The sequence below is a fragment of the Cervus elaphus genome, chromosome 9, assembly GCF_910594005.1.
Source record: "Cervus elaphus chromosome 9, mCerEla1.1, whole genome shotgun sequence".
In the NCBI taxonomy this organism is placed as follows: domain Eukaryota; kingdom Metazoa; phylum Chordata; class Mammalia; order Artiodactyla; family Cervidae; genus Cervus; species Cervus elaphus.
Window position 1 is genome coordinate 4,408,749 of NC_057823.1, and position 22,134 is coordinate 4,430,882.

At 39.6% G+C, this 22,134-nt stretch overlaps 1 protein-coding gene across 2 annotated transcripts in view; it reads right to left on the bottom strand.

The window, feature by feature from the left end:
* Nucleotides 1–895: 895 nt before the first annotated feature.
* Nucleotides 896–22,134, bottom strand: part of LOC122700845 (nuclear envelope pore membrane protein POM 121C-like) — a 77,675-nt gene continuing 56,436 nt past the window's right edge. The window contains exons 1-2 of one of the 2 annotated variants that reach the window (XM_043913869.1): nt 11,857–13,169; nt 896–1,077 (exon numbers count right to left, since the gene is read on the bottom strand). In XM_043913869.1, the coding sequence (XP_043769804.1) occupies nt 1,074–1,077; nt 11,857–13,064 (1,212 nt within the window). In that variant the 5' untranslated portion in view covers nt 13,065–13,169 and the 3' untranslated portion in view covers nt 896–1,073. Of the gene's footprint in view, nt 1,078–11,856; nt 13,170–22,134 lie in introns of those variants that run through there. The other variant, XR_006342874.1, reaches the window with a different exon arrangement.

Below are 22,134 nucleotides of genomic sequence, written 5' to 3' on the forward strand. Positions count from 1 at the left end.
GCAAAAAGGGTCATATTTTGCCTGCAAGTGTTTGGCATCCCACAGTCAGTGACTGTCACCCAGGACAGACTGCTATGGGAACTCCTCATCCTCCATACCCATGATGGGGCCCACAGGGGATGGTCTAGGGTGGGATCACTTTTCTCTTCACCTAACACTAGGTTCTCCATTCATCTGATCTTTCCTTGTCCCAATCTAGAACAATCTAGCCTTCCTCTGGTATAGCCTCAGAGAGGCCCTTCTGCTCCAGTGTTGGTATTATCTTGCCTCAGGCTTCTGCTCCTCTTTTAGGACTTATCTCTGACTCAGGTCTCAGGCCCCTGTTCTCTTAAACAGTTGAAGCTCTGCCCTGGCTTTCACTATTCCAGAATAGTGAACTGAATTGGATTTGATAAAGTTGGTGATTGAGAAGATGAGTGGCTGGAAGTGGGATGGAGAGACAGGTGAAATCTGAGGGAAACAGAGGCAAGAGAGAAGTAGTGTGTGTGCAGGACAATGAATTGGTATCTGTCCTCAACCTGTCCCACATATCTGACTTGAACATTTATGTAGCGAGAAGGGTCAGAGGTTGAAGTTGATGGTGTCACCGAGGAGGGATTTTTATGATGCTCTGGAGACAAATACAGATGCTTCAATAGCATGATACAGAGTGTGTTCCAGAAGGAGGAAGGGGCACTTCCCCCAAGCTTTGCATGGGAGGTGGAACTGCTTGTAGCTCCTTGAGAAGTGAAAGGTTGAGGAGCCTCCTGAGCCAGCACGTCAGCTGACACACATTCTCATGACAGCCAAGTGAAGTAGGAGGATTCTCTAAAGCGGGACAGATGTGATCAACAGAGGAGGAAACTAATCATAATAAGTGATAACATGAACCAAACACATAAGTCAGACACTGCAGTTAGCACTTCAGATTGATTATTTTATTTAAGTATCAAAATGACTCTACATGGAATGTGATATTGCACTACAAGAACAGAGGACAGCTTAGGTATTTGTGTTTGAAGATTGGCGCCTATGCAGATGAATCATGATGTCACCATTCTCAAGTCATTTGATTGTTTAGGGTCTTAGTTCCATCATCTGTAAAAGATTAAAAAAAAAAATGGTTGTGACTATGTGAAAAAGAATCAATGGAATCATAAACACAAAGCACTTGACATAATGCTCACTTAACGATTATCTCCATTTCATCTGTAAGTCAACAGAGGATCATTATCTTATCCAAGACACATACTGGAGTGTACAAGAGCCCACATTTGAGGTCAGGATGACTGACCCTGAAACCAGAACACAAAATCTTATCCTTGAAACTGCACTTGCCCAATAGACTCAAAACTTACAGTGTCTTCAGATGACCATGCCCTAATATCAAGATGGTGAGGGGATTTATGTATCAATCCCAACACTTTATACCTATCCTTGTTATCTTTTAAAAGTAAGTGCCAACAAAAATCATTGAATATGAAAAAGATTAAGAGAGCTTATTCCCATATAACCTCACTAAAAGAACTACTGAAGAAAAATTTCAGCAAGAATAAAGGTAGGTCTAGAGAATAGACCAGGAATACAAGAAAAATAATTCTATAATAATATATTATATTATATTAATATATTATAATTCTATGTTGTATACTTATAATATAAATTCTATAATTAATTTCCTTATTTTAAAAAGACAAGTGTCTAAATTACAATACTGATACATGGGAATAATTGATGGATATTTGGACAGTGCTAAGACCATTGAGGGGCTTCCCAGGTGATGCTAGTGGTAAAGAACCCACCTGCCAATGCAGGAGACATGAGACATGGGTTTGATTCCTGGGTCAGAAAGATCCCCTGGAGGAGGGCATGGCAACCCGCTCCAGTATTCTTGCCCAGAGAATCCCATGGACAGAAGATCCTGGCAGGCTATACGCCATAGGGTCACAAAGAGTTAGATGCAACTGAAGCAACATAGCTCGCACACATGCAGGACCATTGAGAACAGAATACAACAGTGCAATAAACGTAACTTTTGTTAGAAAAGCTACAATGAGACTGATTTGGGGATGCGGCTTTCACAAGGGCAGAACAAGGTGGTCACCAAATCCTCTCAAAAAGCAATGTTAAAATCACCAGCTCCAAAATAGACAGTGCTTGTCTTACTTTTCCCCACTTATCCCTTCTAATGAAACTAAGTATCTTGGAAATTATTACACAGACAATAATAAAAGAACTCTGAAGGCTGGAAAAAAGAAATCAGACTGAATAGGGATCTCAGGACTTGAAGAATAACACAGGGTTTTGGGGTTTTTTTTTTTTTTTAGTGATTCATATTTATTTTCTTTTGTGTATCTTCTACAGATATTTTCTTTGTGTCATGGGACTTATGTAAAACAGGCTATTTTAAGTTGATAGCAACTTAACTTCATTCACAAATGAAAATTCTATCCTTTTGCCCACCCCTTGTGCTATTTATGTTACAAGTAATATCTTTTTTAATATTGTGTATCTATTCATTAGCATATTTTATAGTCATATTTTTATACTTTTGTCTTTTAGCTCCTGCAGTATATATTAAGTCATTTAACACCACCATTACAACATTACAATATTCTGTGTTTGTCTATACATTTACCAGAGAGCTTTTAGTTTCATAAAGTTTGATGTTGCAGCAAGAGAAAAATGCAAGGAAGCCTTCATAAGACTATCAACAAATTTCAAAGAAGAAATTTTAAAGGCCAGAAGGAATGGAATGATATATTTAAATTATTGAAAGATAAATAATATCTGAAGTAGTTCATTACCACACAGGGTTTTCCTGTAGGGTTTTTCCTTTCTTTTCTTTCTTTGTGTTATTATTATTATTTGGTCTCACATATACCCAGGACTTGATACAGGGAGTTTTGAAACCTGGAACTACCAGGTATGTAAAAAATAAAACCCACCAACATTAGAAAGGCTGCTCTGTCTGGCCAAAGGATAAGAAGCAAGAAGCCAAACAGATTGAGTGGAGAGTCCAAACCTGCATCCACAACTGAGTGACCGGCAAGCAGTGTCAACTGCCCACAAAAGCCCCAAATACCCACAGCAGAGTCATTGTCTCCCTGACTTCCACCTGTGGCATAGACACAGGAAAAATGGCCTCTGACTCACCTTCTTCCCTGTTCAACAGGTGAAGGCCCACAGACACGAGACAACCCAGGAAACACCTTTATGTTCCCACATACAGCAGCAGCAAGAATTGACAGAAGCCCCAGAAGAATGAAGCAGATCAGAATAGCAGGAATATTTCCAGGGTTCAGGGAGCTAAACAGTCAAGTTCACAAAATAGGCCAACTGACAAGCTAAACCTGAACAGCAAAATTGCCTACTAAGTAGGAGATTAAAATAGGAGTATCTAAGCATAATAACCAAAGTATCAAGGATACAACAGAAAAAAACTTTCCTCGTGCCAAAAGTCAGTGAAACCATAAACAGTGAGAAAAAACAATTGACTGACACCAGTACCAAGTTGAATAAGATGTTAGAGTTATCACACAAAGATTTTAAATTTGCCATCATGAATACATTTCAATAATCAATTACAAATTCTCTTGAAACAAATGAAAAAATTAATACTTAAGCAATAAGATAGAAGTTATAAAAAGGACAAAATGCAGGGAATCAAATGGAAATAATACACCTGAAAACTACATCAGCTAAATTTTTTCAACCTGATAGATGGACTCAATAGAAGTGAAGATGACAGAGGATAGTATCAATAAACTTGAAAATAAATCAGCAGAAGTTGTTCAGTTTTAACAGAGAGAACATAGACAAAAAGGACAGAGCCTTAGCAACTTGAGGGACTGTAAAAAAGGGTCTAGAATTTATATCATCAGAGCCTCAGAAAGAGAGGACACAGTGTGGAACAAGTATCAGAAAAAATAATGGCTGAGAATGTCACAAACTTGTCAAAATACATAATTCAGATTCAAAAAACTGAGCCAATCCAAATATATTAAAAATAACAACAAAAAATATCCATATCAATATACAGCATAATTAAACTTCTGAAAACAAACAAAGATAAAATTTTAAAACAGAGAGAAACAAGATATTTTACAAAAAGAAATGCAAATTTGAATGACAGCAGATTTCTCTTCCAAAACAATGAAGGCCGAAGTGGCACAAAATTTTTCAAATGCTGAAAGAAACTCAATGGTGAAAAACTGAAAATTTCTCTTCTAAAATCAGAAACAAGACAAGGATGCCTACTCTTGCCATGTGTACTTAACATAATATTGTAAGTCCTAACCATAAAAATCAGACAAGAAATCATGCAAATTGTAAGGGAAGCAGTAAAATTGTCACTGTTTGTGGATGACATGATATTGTATAGTGAAAGCACTAAAATCATCACCAAAAAACTATCAGAACTAATAAATTCAGCAAAATTCCAGATTACATGATTAATAGACAGATATCTATTGTTTATCTATATGCTGATAACAAAGTATCAGAAAGAGAAAACAAAGCAAAACAAAAAATCCAATTACAATTTCATCAAAGGGAATAAAATACATAGGAATGAACTTGGCCAAGGAAATGAAAGACCTATACTTAGAAAACTATAAATCATTGATGAAGTAAATTGATGATGATACAAATAAATGGAAAGATATCCATGTTCATGGATTGGAGGAGTTGCTATTGTTGAAATGGCCACACTACTCAAAGCAATCTACAGATCAACTGCAATCCCTATTAAAGAAAAAAAAAAAACCTCATGACATTTTTCACAGAACTAGAACAAATAGTACTAAAATTTGTATGAAAAACACAAAAGACCCCAAATAGCCAATGCTGTGGAGCTGCAATCAATAAGTGGTGCTAGGAAAACTGAACAGCTACAAGTAGAAGAATAAAATTAGAACATTTTCTCACATCACATACAAAAGCAAACTCAAATGAATTAAAGACCTAAACTTAAGATAAGAAATCATAAAACTCCTAGAAGAAAACATAGGCAATACACTCTTTGACATAAATCTTAGCAGTATTTTTTAGATCTGCCTCCTCAGGCAAGGGAAACAAAAGCAAAAATAAACAAATGGATTCTAATTCAACTTTAAAGTTTTTGCACAGTGAAGTAACCCACCATAAAGCATAGACAACCTATTGAATGGGAGAAGATATTTCCAAATGATATGTCTGATAAGTGGTTAATACTTAAAATAACAAAAATTTAAAATAACAAACTTAAAAAAATGAACAGAAGATCTGAATAGGCATTTTCCAAAGAAGACATACAGATAGCCAACTGGCACATGAAAAGATGCTCAATATCACCAATCATTAGGGAAATGCAAATCAAAACCACAATGACTTATCATCTCTTATCTGTCAGAAATGCTATCATCAAAAAATTTAACAAATAATGTAGGTAAAGATGTGGAAAATAGGAAGTATTAGCCCACTTTGGTGAGAATTTAAATTGGTAAACCACTATGGAAAACTGTATGTAGGTTCCTCAAAAAATTAAAAATAGAATGACCATATGATCCAATATTTCCACTTCTGGGTATATATCCAAAACAAAAACACTACTTTGGAAAGATATGTGCACCACAAAGTTCATAACATCATTATTTACAATAGCTAAGACATGGAAGTAATCTAAGTGTCCATCAACAGATGAAAAGATCAACAAGATACACACATAAAAAGAATAAAATTTTTCCATTTGCACAACATTGATGTACCTGGAGAGTGTTATGATTAGCGAAGTAAGACAGAAAGACAAATACTATATGTTTAACTTAAATATAGAATCAAAATAAATAAATAAATAAAACAAAAACAGACATAGATAGAGTGGACAAACTATTGGTATAAATACTTTGTCTCTCCAGTGGGGAGAGTGTTGGGAGGAGGGGCATAATAAGGAAAAGGAATTAAGAGATACGAACTATCAATACCAGGTTGTTGTTTAATTGCTAAGTCATGTCTGACAAGGATATAATGTATAGTACATGGAATACAACCAATAATTTAAATAAAGTATAATCTGAAAATACTGAATCACTATATTGTACACTTGAAACTTTGTTCCTCAGTCTCGTCTGACGCTTTGCAACCCCACAGACTGTAGCATGCCAGGCTTCCCTGTCCTTCACCATCTCATAGAGTTTGCTCAAACTCATGTCCATTGAGTTGGTGATGTCATCCAACCATCTCATCCTCTGTTGTCCCCTTCTCCTCCTGCCTTCAATCTTTCCCAGATCAGGGTCTTTTCCAATGAGTCAGCTCTTCACATCAGGTGGCCAAAGTATTGGAGCTTCAGCTTTAGCATCAGTCTTTCCAATCGATATTCAGGGTTGATTTCCCTTAAGATTGAGTAGTTTGATCTCTTTGCAGTCCAAGGGACTCTCAAGAGTGGTCTTCTCCAAACCACAGTTCAAAAGCATCAACTCTTTGGCACTCAGGCTTCTTTATGGTCCAGCTCTCACATCCATACATGACTACTAAAAAAACCATAGCTTTGACTATAGGCACTTTTGTCAGCAAAGTGATTTCTCTCTTTTTTAATATGCTGTCTAGGTTTGTCATAGCTTTTCTTTCAAGGAGCAAACATCTTTTAATTTCATGGCTGCAGTCACCATGAGATAGTCATCCATGTGTAGTCACCATGTGCAGTCATCCACAGTGATTCTGGAGCCCAAGAAAACTAAGTCTGTCACTGTTTCCTTTTTCTCTCTAGTTATTTGCCATAAAGTGATGGGACCGGATGCCATGATCTTAGCTTTCTGAATGCTGAGCTTTAAGCCAGCTTTTTCACTCTCCGTTTTCACCTTCATCAAGAGGCTTTTAAGCTCCTCTTTGCTCGCTGCCATAAGGGTGGTGTCATCTTCATATCTGAGATTATTAGTATTTCTCCTGGCAATCTTGATTCCAGCTTGAGCTTCATCTAGCCTGGAATTTCACATGATGTACTCTGCATGTAAGTTAAAATAAAAAAGGTGAAAATATACAGCTTTGATGTACCCCTTTCCCAATTTTGAACACTTGAAACTAGTATAGCATTATAAATCAACTATACTTCAATGAAAAAGACCAGAGATAACAAGTATTGGTCTAGGATACGGAGAAAAGGGAATGCTTGTATATTGATGGTGGAATTGTAAATTGGTTCATGCATTATGGAAAACAGTATGAAGGTTCTCAAAAAAAATAAAAATAGAGCTACATCTGGGTACTCAAAGGAAATGAAAACAAGGTTCAAAGAGATATCTGTACTCTGATATTTATTACAGTATAATTCACAAAAGCCAAGATACGGAAACGATCTACATGCCCATTGCAGGAGGATGCAGTGTATACACAAGGGGACATTTTTTAGTCATGAGTAAGAAGGACATCTTGCCCTTTGCAACAACATGGATGGACCTTGAGGACATTATGCTAAGTAATAAGTCAGACAAGAAAAGACAAATACCATATGATATCACTTATATGTGTAATCTTAAAAGGCCAAAGTCATAAAACCAGAGACTAAAATAGTGGTTACCAAAAGCTAGGTGGTGGTGAGACAGGAGAGATGCTATTTAAGGGTACAAATTTGCAACAAAAAGCTAATAATTTCTAAAATTCTAATGCACAGAATGGTGAATACAGACAATAATATTGTATTACTGTAATCATACTTGACAAGAGACAGATCTTAATAATTCCAACCACTAAAAAATAATGATAGTTATACAACATGAAGGAGGTGCTAATTATTACTACAATGGCAATCATATTAGTATATATAAATGTATCAAATCAACATTAGGTTTACATCTTAAATTTACATAAGTGAAAGTGAAAATGTTAGCTGCTCAGTTGTGTCCGACTCTTTGCGACCCCATGAACTATAGCCTGCCAGGCTCCTCTGTGCGTGTTATATCAATTACATCATTTAAAAGTTTATTAGAGAGAAGTTTCAAATCCATACCCTAGTCTTTCAATTTAAGAAATAGTAAAAGAAGAGCAAATTAAACCTAAAGGAAGAAGAAAGAATGAAATAGTAAAGATTAGAGCCTAAAATGAAATAGAAATAGAAAACAGCAAAATAGACAAAATGAAAAGCACAAAAATTGACTCTTTTTAAAAAAAATCAACACAATTTATAAATTTTTAGCCACAGTGAAAGAGAGAAAGGGCAAGAATAAGAGAGAAAGAGATACAGAGAGAAAACAATGATTAACAAAATTAGGAATTCAAGAAAGGATATCATCTCCTACGTTAGAGATATTAGAATTATAAGAAAATAGCACAATTTCATGCCAACAAATTTACACAATTTAGAGGAAGCAGGCAAAGTCTCCAGAAAGTCACCAATTACTGAAACTGACTCAAGAAGAATTAGAAAACCTTAGATCTATAACAAGAGATTGAATTAATAATTGAAAATTTTCCCAGAAATAAAAACCTGGGCCCAAATGACTTCTTTGGTGAATCCTCCCAAATATTTTAAGGAGAAATTGTACCAACCTTTCTATAAGTAGAGGAGGGAAGCCTTCCCAACTCACTCTGTATGGGCAGTATTTTCTGATACCAAAATCAGATAAAGACGTCACAAGAAAAGAAAATTTCAGATCAACATCACTCACAAATACAGACACAAAAAAATACTCAAAAAATGTAAACAAATTTTATACCACAAAGACTTGGGTTCACTTTGAAAATTAAAATCAACCAGGTTGTTGCAGGAGCCCAAAATGGAATGTAGACAATGCCAAGTGAATCTAAATGTGGTACACATAACCTCACTGCACAGTTGCTGAAAGAAGCTAAACCAAGTAGTTTTTAAAAGCAATGTTTGCTTGGATGCTGCAAGGCTATATACAGAAAGAATTGTACATAAACACTTTGGTGAGCTGCTCACAGGGCTGGCAATTGTGAAACTATGTGCATTCTGGATTGAACAAATAAGTAATTAAATTACAATTAGACCAGGTTTTTCTGGAGAAACTGTTCAAGAAGTTACACATAAGCAAAGAGGAACATTTCTAAGATGAACCCTGATTGTGCACTACATTAGTTAGAGGTATCAGTATTAACTCTTTTGCACACACACATACATGTGTACACACACAGCATACAGAAATAGATGCAAGTGTATAAATGGAAACATATATTTCCAATTCTGTCTGTTGAAAGGACTTAGAAGCAAAGATTCCCTAGTAGCCATGACAACACCTGAATGCACAGATTTTTTTTTTTTAATTTCTTCCCCAATAAAACGAACCAAAGCTTCTTAGAAGAGGGGTTGACTTCAGAACTGGGGCAGGTGAAATATAAGATAATTCTGGAATACATTATGGGGCTAGAAGGTAAAGGAATCCTTGGGAAAAGTGGGGAAGGAGATGCAGGCATTTTAAAGGACTCAGGAGCTAATCTGAAAGAACTCATAATGATCAAATCTGGAACAATTTAAAGAAAATTAACAGTGATCATATTAGACATAGCCCAAATAATAAAAGAAATATTGATGAGACCATACAGATATAAGTGACTGAATATATAAATGCAGAGAACTCTGTCTCGGAGAATAATTCTAATCAAATGTAGAACAAGAAAGATATAAAATCACCATAGACCACCACAATAATTGCTACAGGCAAGATCCACTGATGATGGCAAAATTAGTGGTAAAAGTTTAAGGATAAACAGGATTTTTGTGTCAAATCTATATAAGACCCTCTTAAATATGTACTAGAGAGAAACAGTAACTATTCAGAGGACAGACACCTGGCCAGACACCACTTTGTGATATTAACATCACATGTATGGGATTTTTTCTTAAAAATTCATAACCTCAATGTACTCATGATAAAACAGCAGACAAATCCAAACTGAGGAAAATTCTACAAAATATTTAACTAGTACTCTACAAATGTATCAAGGCCACAGAAGATATTAGGATAGATAGAGTAATGGTCACAGTTTGGAGGAAACTAAGGAGACATGACAACTAAATGAAATGCGAGATTATACTGGCACAGGAAGAAAATTTTACTGAAAAACGGGGAAATATGTTTAAAGTCTGAAGTTTAGCTAATATCATTGCAACAATGTTAATTTCCTGGTTTCAATAATTGTTCTGTAAGATACTAACATTAGGAGAAGCTCAGTGAAGACTAGTTGGGGATTCTCTCTATACTATTCTTGTAAGTCTAAAATTGTATCGAATTAAAATCTTTTTTAAAGACTAAAGTTGTCACAAGTCATTTCTTAACATACACTAGGCATGATCCAACCCATAGTGAAGTCAAGTGGGCAGATGACAAGCAGAAAGAAAAAAGGAAAGTGCCTTTTCAAAACATAGAAACCAGGACTCAGCATCTAGAGACATAAACTGGTTCCAGCTTTTCCGACTGGGCCACAGAAAACCTAGAGTTAAAAGTCTGGCCACTCATACTAGTCACTTCTTCCTTCACTGTGAATTCAAAAAGCAGAGGCAGGAATACTTGATAAATTAGCAAAGGTCATGTATGTATTTAATACATATTATTATATGTAATGTAATTCACATTATATATTCTATACATAATGTATTAAACATATACATATATTTTATAAACACATATGTAACATGCACAGTTGTATTAACACATATTACATATGAGTATATAACATTACATATATTATACATTGATTACTATGAGTATAATCATATACTAATATTATACATACATATATACATATATGGAGAAGGAAGTGGCAACCCACTCCAGTGTTCTTGCCTGGAAAATCCCATGGACAGATTGAGCCTGGCAGCCTACAGCCTGTGCTGTTGTGAAAGAGTCGGACATGACAGAGTGACTAAACAATATACATATATATTATACATATCTAATATATGATGTATATGAACTATGTATTCTCATAAATTATATACATATACACATAATACAGGCTTCCCTTGTGGCTCAACAGCTAAAGAATCTGCCTGCAATGCAGGAGACCTGGGTTTGATCCCTGGGTTGGGAAGATCCTCTGGAGAAGGGAAAGGCTACCCACTCCAGTATTCTGGCCTGGAGAATTCCATATAGTCCATGGGGTCACAGAGAGTCGAACATGACTGACTTTCACTTCACATACACTTTATATTATATGACTATATTAATATATAAGTGACATGTATAAATATATGTGACTATATGTATGCAACATATATAACTTTGCTCATCAACTGAATATTCATGTGGTACCGGATGTTCAAAGAGAGAATACAGAGATTTTAAGAAAAATGAACCAGGCCCCAGGTAAGAAAATGGGGAAGGCAGGAAAAGGCAACGATCACAGCAGTGGGTGTCCTGCTTGCTCCTGCCTGGAGGGAAACTGGTCCAAAGCTTCCCTCTTCTGCTGCAAGGATGCTGACCACTGGGTCAGGCCAGACTAACAACTTCCAGCTGCCTAAGTTCAGGTGCACTTCTGACAGAAAGATGATAAGAATGTTATGCTGTCTCTCTGGAGAGAACTGACTTGGTAGGGGAATGGGCTCACAGGAGCAGCACTCTGGGCTCCCTCAAGAGCAAAACTGGACCCTGATGGTCTTGCACTGCTCCTCCAAGGAACCACTGAGGGGCCAAGCAGCAAAGTACTGGGGAACAGGCCCTGGTGGGCCAGGAAAAAGGAACCAATTTTTTAAGCAAAGTGGAGCAAGACAAACAGGGAAAACCAAGACAAAACACCTCATAGAGATGGCTACTCCAACTAACAAGAAGGCCACTGGGCCTGGGGAGCTCTACATCTTCCAGAAGCTCCTTGACTGTGAATTAGTGCTGGGAGCTGGCAGAGTGAAAGGCTGAGAAGTTCTGCAGACTGAGATGGTTTCAGTCTTACCCTTCCAAGACGTTGTTAATCCACTGGATCGCAGCTCTCTTCTCAAGGTCAAGGACTTCAGCAGTGACTGGATAACCTATCTGGAGGGGTGGGGGCAAGATCAGTGGGCCATTTCGCCTGGAGGGCAGCAGAAGAGGAATCTTGCGTTTGCGGGTCCTGGAACTGTCAGATGACTGTGAGCAATTTAAGTTTTGTTTCTTCCTTAAGTGGTCATCTGCAATTTTTTCATCCTCGATCTTCCTCTGCGGTTCCATTGAGGCTGAAGGGTTAGGCCCATGGCCCTCCTCGCTGGTTTGCTCTGAGAGCACATGAAGATGCGGTGGCTCTGAGCCCAGGAGCCCGGCTGCGCCTGGACCACTCCTCTGGAGCTGTGGGAAAACTCTTGTGGAGCTGTACGAACTGGTGATGGCATTTCGCTTGCTGCATGAACTCAAAAAGTAGGTCTGGGAATTCCTGATCAGGATATCTTCAGAGCTCTTGGAACAGAGAACCAGAGGCCCAGGCCTGGGCACAAAGGACGAGAGGACCCCATCGATCATGAGGCGTCTAAACGCGGACTTCGCATTCCCACCTGGGTTCGAGCCCTTTCTCTGTTCAACCTCACTCTCCTGGGCTGAGTGCGCTTTCTTCTGCTTTGCTAGCCCCTTTCTGCTCTCAGCCAAGGCTTTCAGGTCCTTCTCTTCCTTTCCTCTCAGTTGACCGCTCTCTTCTAGGGCTCTCACCAGAATCTCCTTGACACAAAGGTTTGGGAAGTGAACAGAAAATGAAGACCACGTACAGATGACTGTCTGCTTCAGAGGCAAACGGAGCGTCAGTCTGCCCTTTGCAGATACCATCCTCAGGATCACTGAGGTGTAGAACATCTTGGAACTGCAAGCAGACGGCAATGGCTTCTGATGGCCACTCCGGGGCACAGAGGAAAAAAAACCCCAAAATAAACACCGGGCTTGCTGGATTGAATATAGCCGCTGATGGACTAGGACAAACCGCCGACGGTACAGACGACGACGGGGTGAAGCCATGAAACCCTCATAGGACAGCCTGCGAGCCAGGTCCAGAGTCGGGGCCCCCGAGTGAACCCGGAAAGCTGGGGGAACACGGCTGGCGGTGTGTGCGGGCCCGAGGCACTCGGGGCTCTCTGGCTGGTCCCCGCCCCGCAGAGCAGGTGACGACGGGCGAGGGCGAGGCCGGCTCAGGTAACTGCCCATGAGGCGCAATTCTGCACAGTCTGCCGGGACCTTCAAATGGAGTCTAGTGGCTCAGAGAGATTTCCGTTACCTGCCTAAGGGGTGCCAGGCAAAGCGCTTACTGTTGGGTGGCGCCTGTGACGCGTCTTTGGAACGCGTGAGCGAAGAAAGGGAACGCTAAGCCTGCGCGAGGGAGGGGTAAGCGCACCCGGGTGCTTCCTGCCGGATGCAGCGTAGGTGTCGGCGGGGCGCAGGTGTCTCCGGGGCGCGGGTGTCGGCGGGGCGCAGGTGTCTCCGGGGCGCGGTGTCAGCGGGGCGCAGGTGTCGGCGGGCCGCAGGTGTTGGCGTGTGGAGTACCGGCTCCCTGGGCGCAGCCGCAGTTCCCGCAACCAGGCCCCAGCTCCGTCGCGGGAAAGTGACTGGCAGTGATCCCCAAACCTAAAGGCTCCCGGCTCAGCAGCTCCCACTCTATGCTGCAGCTCCGGGATCAGCACCGGATACCCCAGGGAAAAGCCATTCTGATCCCGTGCCCCTGAGATCCTGGGGGTATAACCACCCAGGCATCCAAGACTGCAGGAGGGAACCAGCTGGACGTGGGAAGCCAGAGTGGAGGCTCCCCATCCTGTTTCCTTTCGACTAAATCTTACTTTTCTGATACCCCACCCACTCCTTCTCCCCTGGAGAATTGGTGTCTCTATATCCAGGAGCAGTGTTATCTGGGTTAAAACTTGAATTTTGAAGGTCGTACTTTGCCATTACCCTAATCTTTGCTTTCTGCCCCTCAACAGATCCTGTAGGGCTTTGTGTTATTCCTTTTCAGTAAGTCTGTGTCTATGGATGGGAGAAGGGACCTGGCAATTCAAATTAGAACTCAGAATTTGACTCTCTATAAGTATTCTGACTGCAGATAGGATTATTAGTTGAAAGTTGAAACATTAGAATATTCAGACTATTTAAAAATCTTTGATGTGTTCATAGCTACACTCACTTTGATTTGGTTGTTTTTTGTTTTGTTTTGAAACCGTTTTGCCTTATTTTGGATTATCATCACTTAGTGAATGATGCTTGGCATTTTACTAGACCAGGTGGTTTTTCAGAGGAGTTATTCCAGTCAGTGCTGTGCTCAGCAAGCGGAGAAGGGTAGTATGATTTTGTGTAACCAGCATCCAGAGGGCTATACTTTAACTAACTATTCTAGTGGGTTGTAAAATTCAGGAGTTTGACTTTCATCTTTATGTAAAAAAAAAAAATTAACAATATTGACAACCTCCCAATTTTTTTTATCTCTCTGCTGTGCTTCAAAGTTCTTTTAAAAATGAAATAAGAGAAAAATTCATGATGGGTGGATATACTACCACAATATAAATGGAATTATTCCAGGTATTTGAAGGTAATCCATTCCTTAGTAAAAGAAATAAATCTTAATAATAGACACATTAAAATGTGTTATTCATTGCAGCACTGTTTATAATAGCCAGGACATGGAAGCAACCTAGATGCCCATCAGCAGATGAATGGATAAGGAAGCTGTGGTACATATACACCATGGAATATTACTCAGCCATTAAAAAGAATTCATTTGAACCAGTTCTAATGAGATGGATGAAACTGGAGCCCATTATACAGAGTGAAGTAAGCCAGAAAGATAAAGAACATTACAGCATACTAACACATATATATGGAATTTAGAAAGATGGTAACGATAACCCTATATGCAAAACAGAAAAAGAGACACAGAAGTACAGAACAGACTTTTGAACTCTGTGGGAGAAGGTGAGGGTGGGATGTTTCGAAAGAACAGCATGTATATTATCTATAGTGAAACAGATCACCAGCCCAGGTGGGATGCATGAGACAAGTGCTCGGGCCTGGTGCACTGGGAAGACCCAGAGGAATCGGGTGGAGAGGGAGGTGGGAGGGGGGATCGGGATAGGGAATATGGCTGATTCATATCAATGTATGACAAAACCCACTGAAATGTTGTGAAGTAATTAGCCTCCAACTAATAAAAAATAAATAAATAAATTTTTCAAAAAATGTGTTATCCAATAAAAATTTTCCAGAATTTTTCAGCCATTAATTTTTTAACTTTGTATTTTGTATTGGGGTTTAGCCAATTAACAAGGCTGTGATAGTTTCAGATGAATAGCTAAGGGACTCAGCCATACATATATATTCTCCCCAAATTCCCCTCCCATCCAGGCTGCAACATAACATTGAGCAGAGAGTTTCATATGCTATATACTAGGTCCTTGTTGGTTATCTATTTTAAATATAGCAGTGTGTACATGTTCATCCCAGTCTCTCTAACTACCCCTTCCTCCCAGCAACCATAAATTCATTCTCTAAGTCTGTGAGTCTCTCTGTTTTGTAAGTTCTTCTGTGTCATGTCTTTTTAGATTTTGCATATAAGGGCAGTCATATAATATCTCTCCTTCTTTGACTTACTTCACTCGGTATGATATGCTCCAGGTCCATTCACACTGCTGCACATGGCATTATTTCATTCTTTGTAATGTCTGAGTAATATTCCATTTTGTATGTGTACAGTGGAATCTTTATCCATTCCTCTGTCAATGGACATTTAGGTTGCTTCCATGTCTTGGCTATTGTAAACAGTGCTGCAATGAACACTGGGATGTATGCATCCTTTTGGATCATGTTTTTTCTCTGGATATATGTCCAAGAGTGGGATTGCAGGGTCATATGGTAGCTCTACATTTAGCTTTATGAGGAACCTCCATATTGATCTCCATAGTGGCCATATCAATTTACACTCCCACCAACAGCATAGGAGAGTTACCTTTTCTCCAGCATTTATTCTTTGTGAGTTTCTTTTATATATATATATATATATAACCACTCTGGCTGGTATGATGTAATATTTCATTGTAGTCTTGACTTTAGTTTCTCTAATATTTAGAGATGTTGAACATCTTTTCATGTGTCTATTGGCCATCTGTATGTCTTCTTTGGAGAAATGTCTATTTAGGTCTTCTGCCCATTTTTTGAGTGAGTTGTTTGTTTTGATGCCATTAAGCACCATGAGCTGTTTGTAAATTTTGGAGATGAATCCCTTATCAGTCACATCATTTGCAAATATTTTCTCCCAATCTCTAGGTGGTCTTTTCATTTTTTTTTTATTGTTTCTTTTGCTATGCAACAACTTTTAAGCTTAAGTAGGTCTTATTTGTTTATTTTTGTCTTTACCTCCAGTATTCTGGGAGACAGATTGAAAAAATGATGTGTGATTTATGTCAGAGAGTGTTCTGCCCATATGTTCCTTGAGGAAATTTATAGTATCTGGTCTCACATTTAGGTCTTTAATCCATTTTGAGCTTATTTTTGTGTTTGGAGTTAAAGAATGATCTAATTTCATTTTTTTACATGTAGCTGTCCAGCACTATTTGTTGAAGACACTATCTTTCCAACATTGTGTAGTCTTGCCACCTTTGTCATTGGTGTCACAGCTTAATTTGCCATAGGTGTATGGGCTTATTTCAGAGTTTTCTATCCTGCAACATTGATCTATATTTCTATTTTTGTGCCAGTACCATGCTGTTTTGATTACTGTAGCTTTGTAGTGTAGTCTGAAGCCAGGACGACTGATTCCTTGAGCTCTATTCATTGCTTTGGCTATTCAGGGTCTTTTGTGTCTCCATATAAATTTTGAGATTTTTGTTCTAGTTCTGTGAAAAATGCCATTATAATTTGACATGGATTGCATTGAATCTCTAGACTGCCTTGGGTAGTATAGTCATTTTGACAATACTGATTCTTCCAATCCATGAACATGGTATATCTTTCCATTTGTTTATGTCTTCTTTGGTTTCTTTCATTAGCATCTTATAGTTTTTGGAGTACAGGTCTTTTGTCTCCTGAGGTAGGTTTATTCCTAGGTATTTTATTCTTTCAGATGCAATTGTAAATGGAATTGCTTCTTGAATTTCTCTTTCTGATCTTTCATTGTAAGTGTATTGAAATGCAACAGATTTCCCTGTATTAATTTTGTAACCTGTGACTTTACCAAATTCATTAATGAGTTCCAGTAGTTTTCTGGTAGCATCTTTCAGATCTTCTATGTACATGTACATGTTATATGCAAACAGTGACAGTTTAACTTCTTTTCCAATTTGGATTCCCTTTACTTCTTTTCCTTCTCTGATTTATGTAGTTAGGACTTCCAAAACTACATTGAATAAAAGTATCAAGAGTAGATATCTTTGTCTTGTTCCTAATATTAAAGGGAACACTTTCAGCTTTTCACTGTTGACTGTGATGCTATCTATAGGTTTGCCACTGTTGTTGCTGTTCAGTCACACTAAGCTGTGTCTGACTATTTGTGACCCCACGGACTCCAGCACACCTGGCTTCCCTGTCCTTCACCATCTCATGGAGTTTGCTCAAACTCATGTCCATTGAGTTGGTGATACCATCCGACCATCTAATCCTCTGTTGCCCCATTCTTCTCCTGCCCTCGTTCTTTCTCAGCATCAGGGTCTTTTCCAATGAGTCAGCTCTTCACATCAGGTAACCAGATTAGAACTTCAACTTGGAGCTGAAGTTTCAGCATCAGTCCTTCGAGTGAATATTCACGGTTGATTTCCTTTAGGATTGAGTAGTTTGATCTCCTTGCAGTCCAAGGGACTCTCAAGAGTTTTCTCCAGCATCACAATTCAAAAGTATCAATTCTTTGGTGCTCAGCCTTCTTTATGGTCCAGCTCTCATATCTGTACATGACTACTGGAAAAACCGTAAATTTGACTATATGGACTTTTGTCAGCCAAGTGATGTCCCTGCTTTTAAATACACTGTCTAGATCTGTCATAGCTTTTCCTTGAAGGATCAAGTGTCATTTAGTTTCATGGCTGCAGTCACCATCCACAGTGATTTTGGAACCCAAGAAAATAAAGTCTGTCACTGTTTTCATTGTTTCCCCATCTATTTGCCTTGAACTGATGGGGGCAGTAATGCTGAAGAAGCTGAAGCTGAACGGTTCTATGAAGATTGACAAGACCTTTTAGAACTAACACCCAAAAAAGATGTCCTTTTCATTATAGGGGACTAGAATGCAAAAGTAGGAAGTCAAGAAACACCTGGAGTAACAGGCAAATTTGGCATTTGAGTAGGGAATGAAGCAGGGCAAAGGCTAATAGAGTTTTGTCAAGAGAACGCACTGGCCATGGCAAACACCCTCTTCCAACCACACAAGAGAAGACTCTACACATGGACATCACCAGATGGTCAACACTGAAATCAGATTGATTATATTCTTTGCAGCCAAAGATGGAGAAGGTCTATACAGTCAGCAAAAACAAGACTGGGAGCTGACTGTGGCTCAGATCATGAACTCCTTATTGCCAAATTCAGACTGAAATTGAAGAAAGTAGGGAAAACCACTAGACCATTCAGGTATGACCTAAATCAAATCCCTTATGACTATACAGTGGAAGTGAGAAATAGATTTAAGGGAATAGATCTGATAGACAGTGCCTGATGAACTATGGACAGAGGTTCATGACATTGTACAGGAGACGAGGTTCAAGACCATCCCCATGAAAAAGGAATGCAAAAACACAAAATGTTTGCCTGAGGAGACCTTACAAATAGCTGTGAAAAGAAGAGAAGTGAAAAGCAAAGGAGAAAAGGAAAGATATTGCCATTTGAATACAGAGTTCCAAAGAATAGCAAGGAGAGATAAGAAAGCTTTCCTCAGTGATCAATGAAAAGAAAGAGATGAAAACAACAGAATGGGAAAAACTAGAGATCTCTTCAAGAAAGTTAGAGATACCAAGGGAACACTTCATGCAAAGATGGGTTCGATAAAGGACAGAAATGGTATGGACCTAACAGAAGCAGAAGATATTAAGAAGAGGTGGCAAGAATACACAGAAGAACTGTACAAAAAAGATCTTCACGACCCAGATAATCACCATGGTGTGATCACTCACCTGGAGCCAGACATCCTGGAATGTGAAGTCAAGTGGGCCTGAGGAAGCATCACTATGAACAAAACTACTGGAGGTGATGGAATTCCAGTTGAGTTATTTCAAATCCTGAAAGATGTGCTGTGAAAGTGCTGCACTCAATACGTCAGTAAATTTGGAAAACTCAGCAGTGGCCATAGGACTGGAAAAGGTCAATTTTCATTCCAATCCCTAAGAAAGGCAATCCCAAAGAATGCTCAAACTACCGCACAATTGTACTCATCTCACATGCTAGTAAAGCAATGCTCAAAATTCTCCAAGCCAGGCTTCAGCAATACATGAACCGAGAACTCCCAGATGTTCAGGCTGGTTTTAGAAAAGGCAGAGGAACCAGAGATCAAATTGCCAACATCTGCTGGATCATCAAAAAAGCAAGAGAGTTCCAGAAAAACATATATTTCTGCTTTATTGACTATGCCAAAGCCTTCGACTGTGTGGATCACGACAAACTGTGGAAAATTCTGAAAGAGATGGGAATACCAGACCACCTGACCTGCCTCTAGAGAAACCTGTATGCAGGTCAGGAAGCAACAGTTAGAACTGGACATGGAACAACAGACTGGTTCCAAATAGGAAAAGGAGTACATCAAGGCTGTATATTGTCACCCTGCTTATTTAACTTATATGCAGAGTACATCATGAGAAACGCTGGGCTGGAGGAAGCACAAGCTGGAATCAAGATTGCCGGGAGAAATACCAATAATCTCAGATATGCAGATGACACCACCCTTATGGCAGAAAGTGAAGAGGAACTAAGAAGCCTCTTGATGAAAGTGAAAGAAGAGAGTGAAAAAGTTGGCTTAAAGCTGAACATTCAGAAAACTAAGATCATGGCATCTGGTCCCATCACCTCATGGGAAATAGATGGGGAGACAGTGGAAACAGTCAGACTTTATTTTTTTGGGCTCCCAAATCACTGCAGATAGTGATTGCAGCCATGAAATTAAAAGACTCTTACTCCTTGGAAGGAAAGTTATGACCAACCTAGATAGCATATTAAAAAGCAGAGACATTACTTTGCCAACAAAGGTCCATCTAGTCAAGGCTATGGTTTCTCCAGTGGTCATGTATGGATGTGAGAGTTGGACTGTGAAGAAAGCTGAGTGTCGAAAAGTTGATGCTTTTGAACTGTGGTGTTGGAGAAGACTCTTGAGAGTCGCTTGGACTGCAAGGAGATCCAACCAGTCCATCCTAAAGGAGATCAGTCCTGGGTGTTCATTGGAAGGACTGATGCTGAAGCTGAAACTCTAATACTTTGGCCAGCTTATGCGAAGAGTTGACTCATTGGAAAAGACCCTAATGCTGGGAGGGATTGGGGGCAAGAGGAAAAGGGGACGACAGAGGATGAGATGGCTGGATGGCATCACCGACTCGATGGACATGAGTTTGAGTAAACTCCAGGAGTTTGTGATGGACAGGGAGGCCTGGCATGCTGGGATTCATGGGGTCACAAAGAGTATGACACGACTGAACTGAACTGATGGGACCAGATGCCATTATCTTAGTTTTTTGAATGTTGAGCTTTAAGCCAGCTTTTTCATTCACCTCTTTCACCCACATCAAGAGGCTCTTTAGTTCCTCTTTGCTTTCTGCCATTAGGGTGGTATCATCTGCATATCCGAGGCTGTTGATATTTCTCCCAATAAGCTAAATTCCAGCTTGTACTTCATGCAGCCCAGCATTTTGCATGACATACTCTGTATGTAAGTTAAATAAGCAGGGTGATAATATACAGCCTTGACATACTCCTCTCCCAATTTTGAAACCAGTCTGTTGTTCTATGTCTGGTTCTAACTGTTGCTTCTTGACCTGCACACAGATTCCTCAGGAGGCAGGTAAGGTGGTCTGGTATTCCCACATCTTTTTTTCCACAGTTTGTTATGATCTATACAGTCAAAGACTTTGGCATAGTCAATAAAGCAGAAGTAGATGTTTTTATGGAAGTTTCTTGCTTTTTTGATGATCCAGCAGATGTTGGCAATTTGATATTTGGTTCCTCTACCTTTTCTAAAGCCACCTTAAACATCTGGAAGTTCACAGTTCATGAACTGTTGCAGCGTGTCTTGGACAATGTTGAGCACTACTTTGCTGGTGTGTGAGATGAGTGCAATTGTGTCATCGTTTGAACATTTTTTGGCATTGTCTTTGGGATTGGAATGAAAATTGACCTTTTCCAGTCCCGTGACCACTGCTGAGTTTTCCAAATTGTCCCAAAATGGCAGCATAGAAGGACATGCTCTCATCTTCTGCAAGAACTCCAAAATTAAACTTGCTGCTGAACAACCATCAACAGAAGAACATTGGATCCCACCAAAAAAAGATAGCCCACTGCCCAAGGCAAAGGAGAATCCCCATGCAAGACAGTAGGAGGGGTGAAATCACGTTTAAAATCAAAACCCATACCTGCCAGAGACACTCGGATGTCTGAAACAAAACCTTGTGCGCACCAGGAGACTCCACAGAGACTGAGCCAGACCTGACTTTGAGTGTTTGAGTGTCTCCTGTGGAGGTATGGGTCAGCAGTGGCCTGCCACAGGGGCTGGGTTCTGGGTGCAGTAGTCCTGGGTGTGGCATAAGCCCTCTTGGAGGAGGTCACCGTTAACCCCACCACAGAGCTGCTGAGGAGACAACCCACAAACTACAGAACAATTATACCAAATAAATTCTCTCACTATTAAGATAGTTCTAGGACCCACAACAGATGTCCCAACCTGGGGATCTGGCAGAAGAACTGAGAACCCAAAGGGAGTTTGGCTTTGAAGGGCAGTGGGATTTGATTACAGAACTTAACACAGGACTGGGAAAACAGACTCTTGAAGGGCACAAACAAAACCTTAAGCACACCAGAACCCAGCAGAAAGGAGCAGTGACCTCACAAGAGACTGACCCAGACTTGCCTGTGAGTGTCCAGGAGTCTCCAGCATAGGTGTGGGTCAGCGGTGGCCTGCTACAGGATCGGGGGCTCTGAGTGTGGCGCTGGGTGCACGGGGCCTTTTGAAGGAGGTCGCCGTTATCTTCATCACCTCCCCCATAGTTTGGTCTCAGGTCACACAACAGGGAGGGAACACAGCCCCGCCCATCAACAGAAAATTGGATTAAAGATT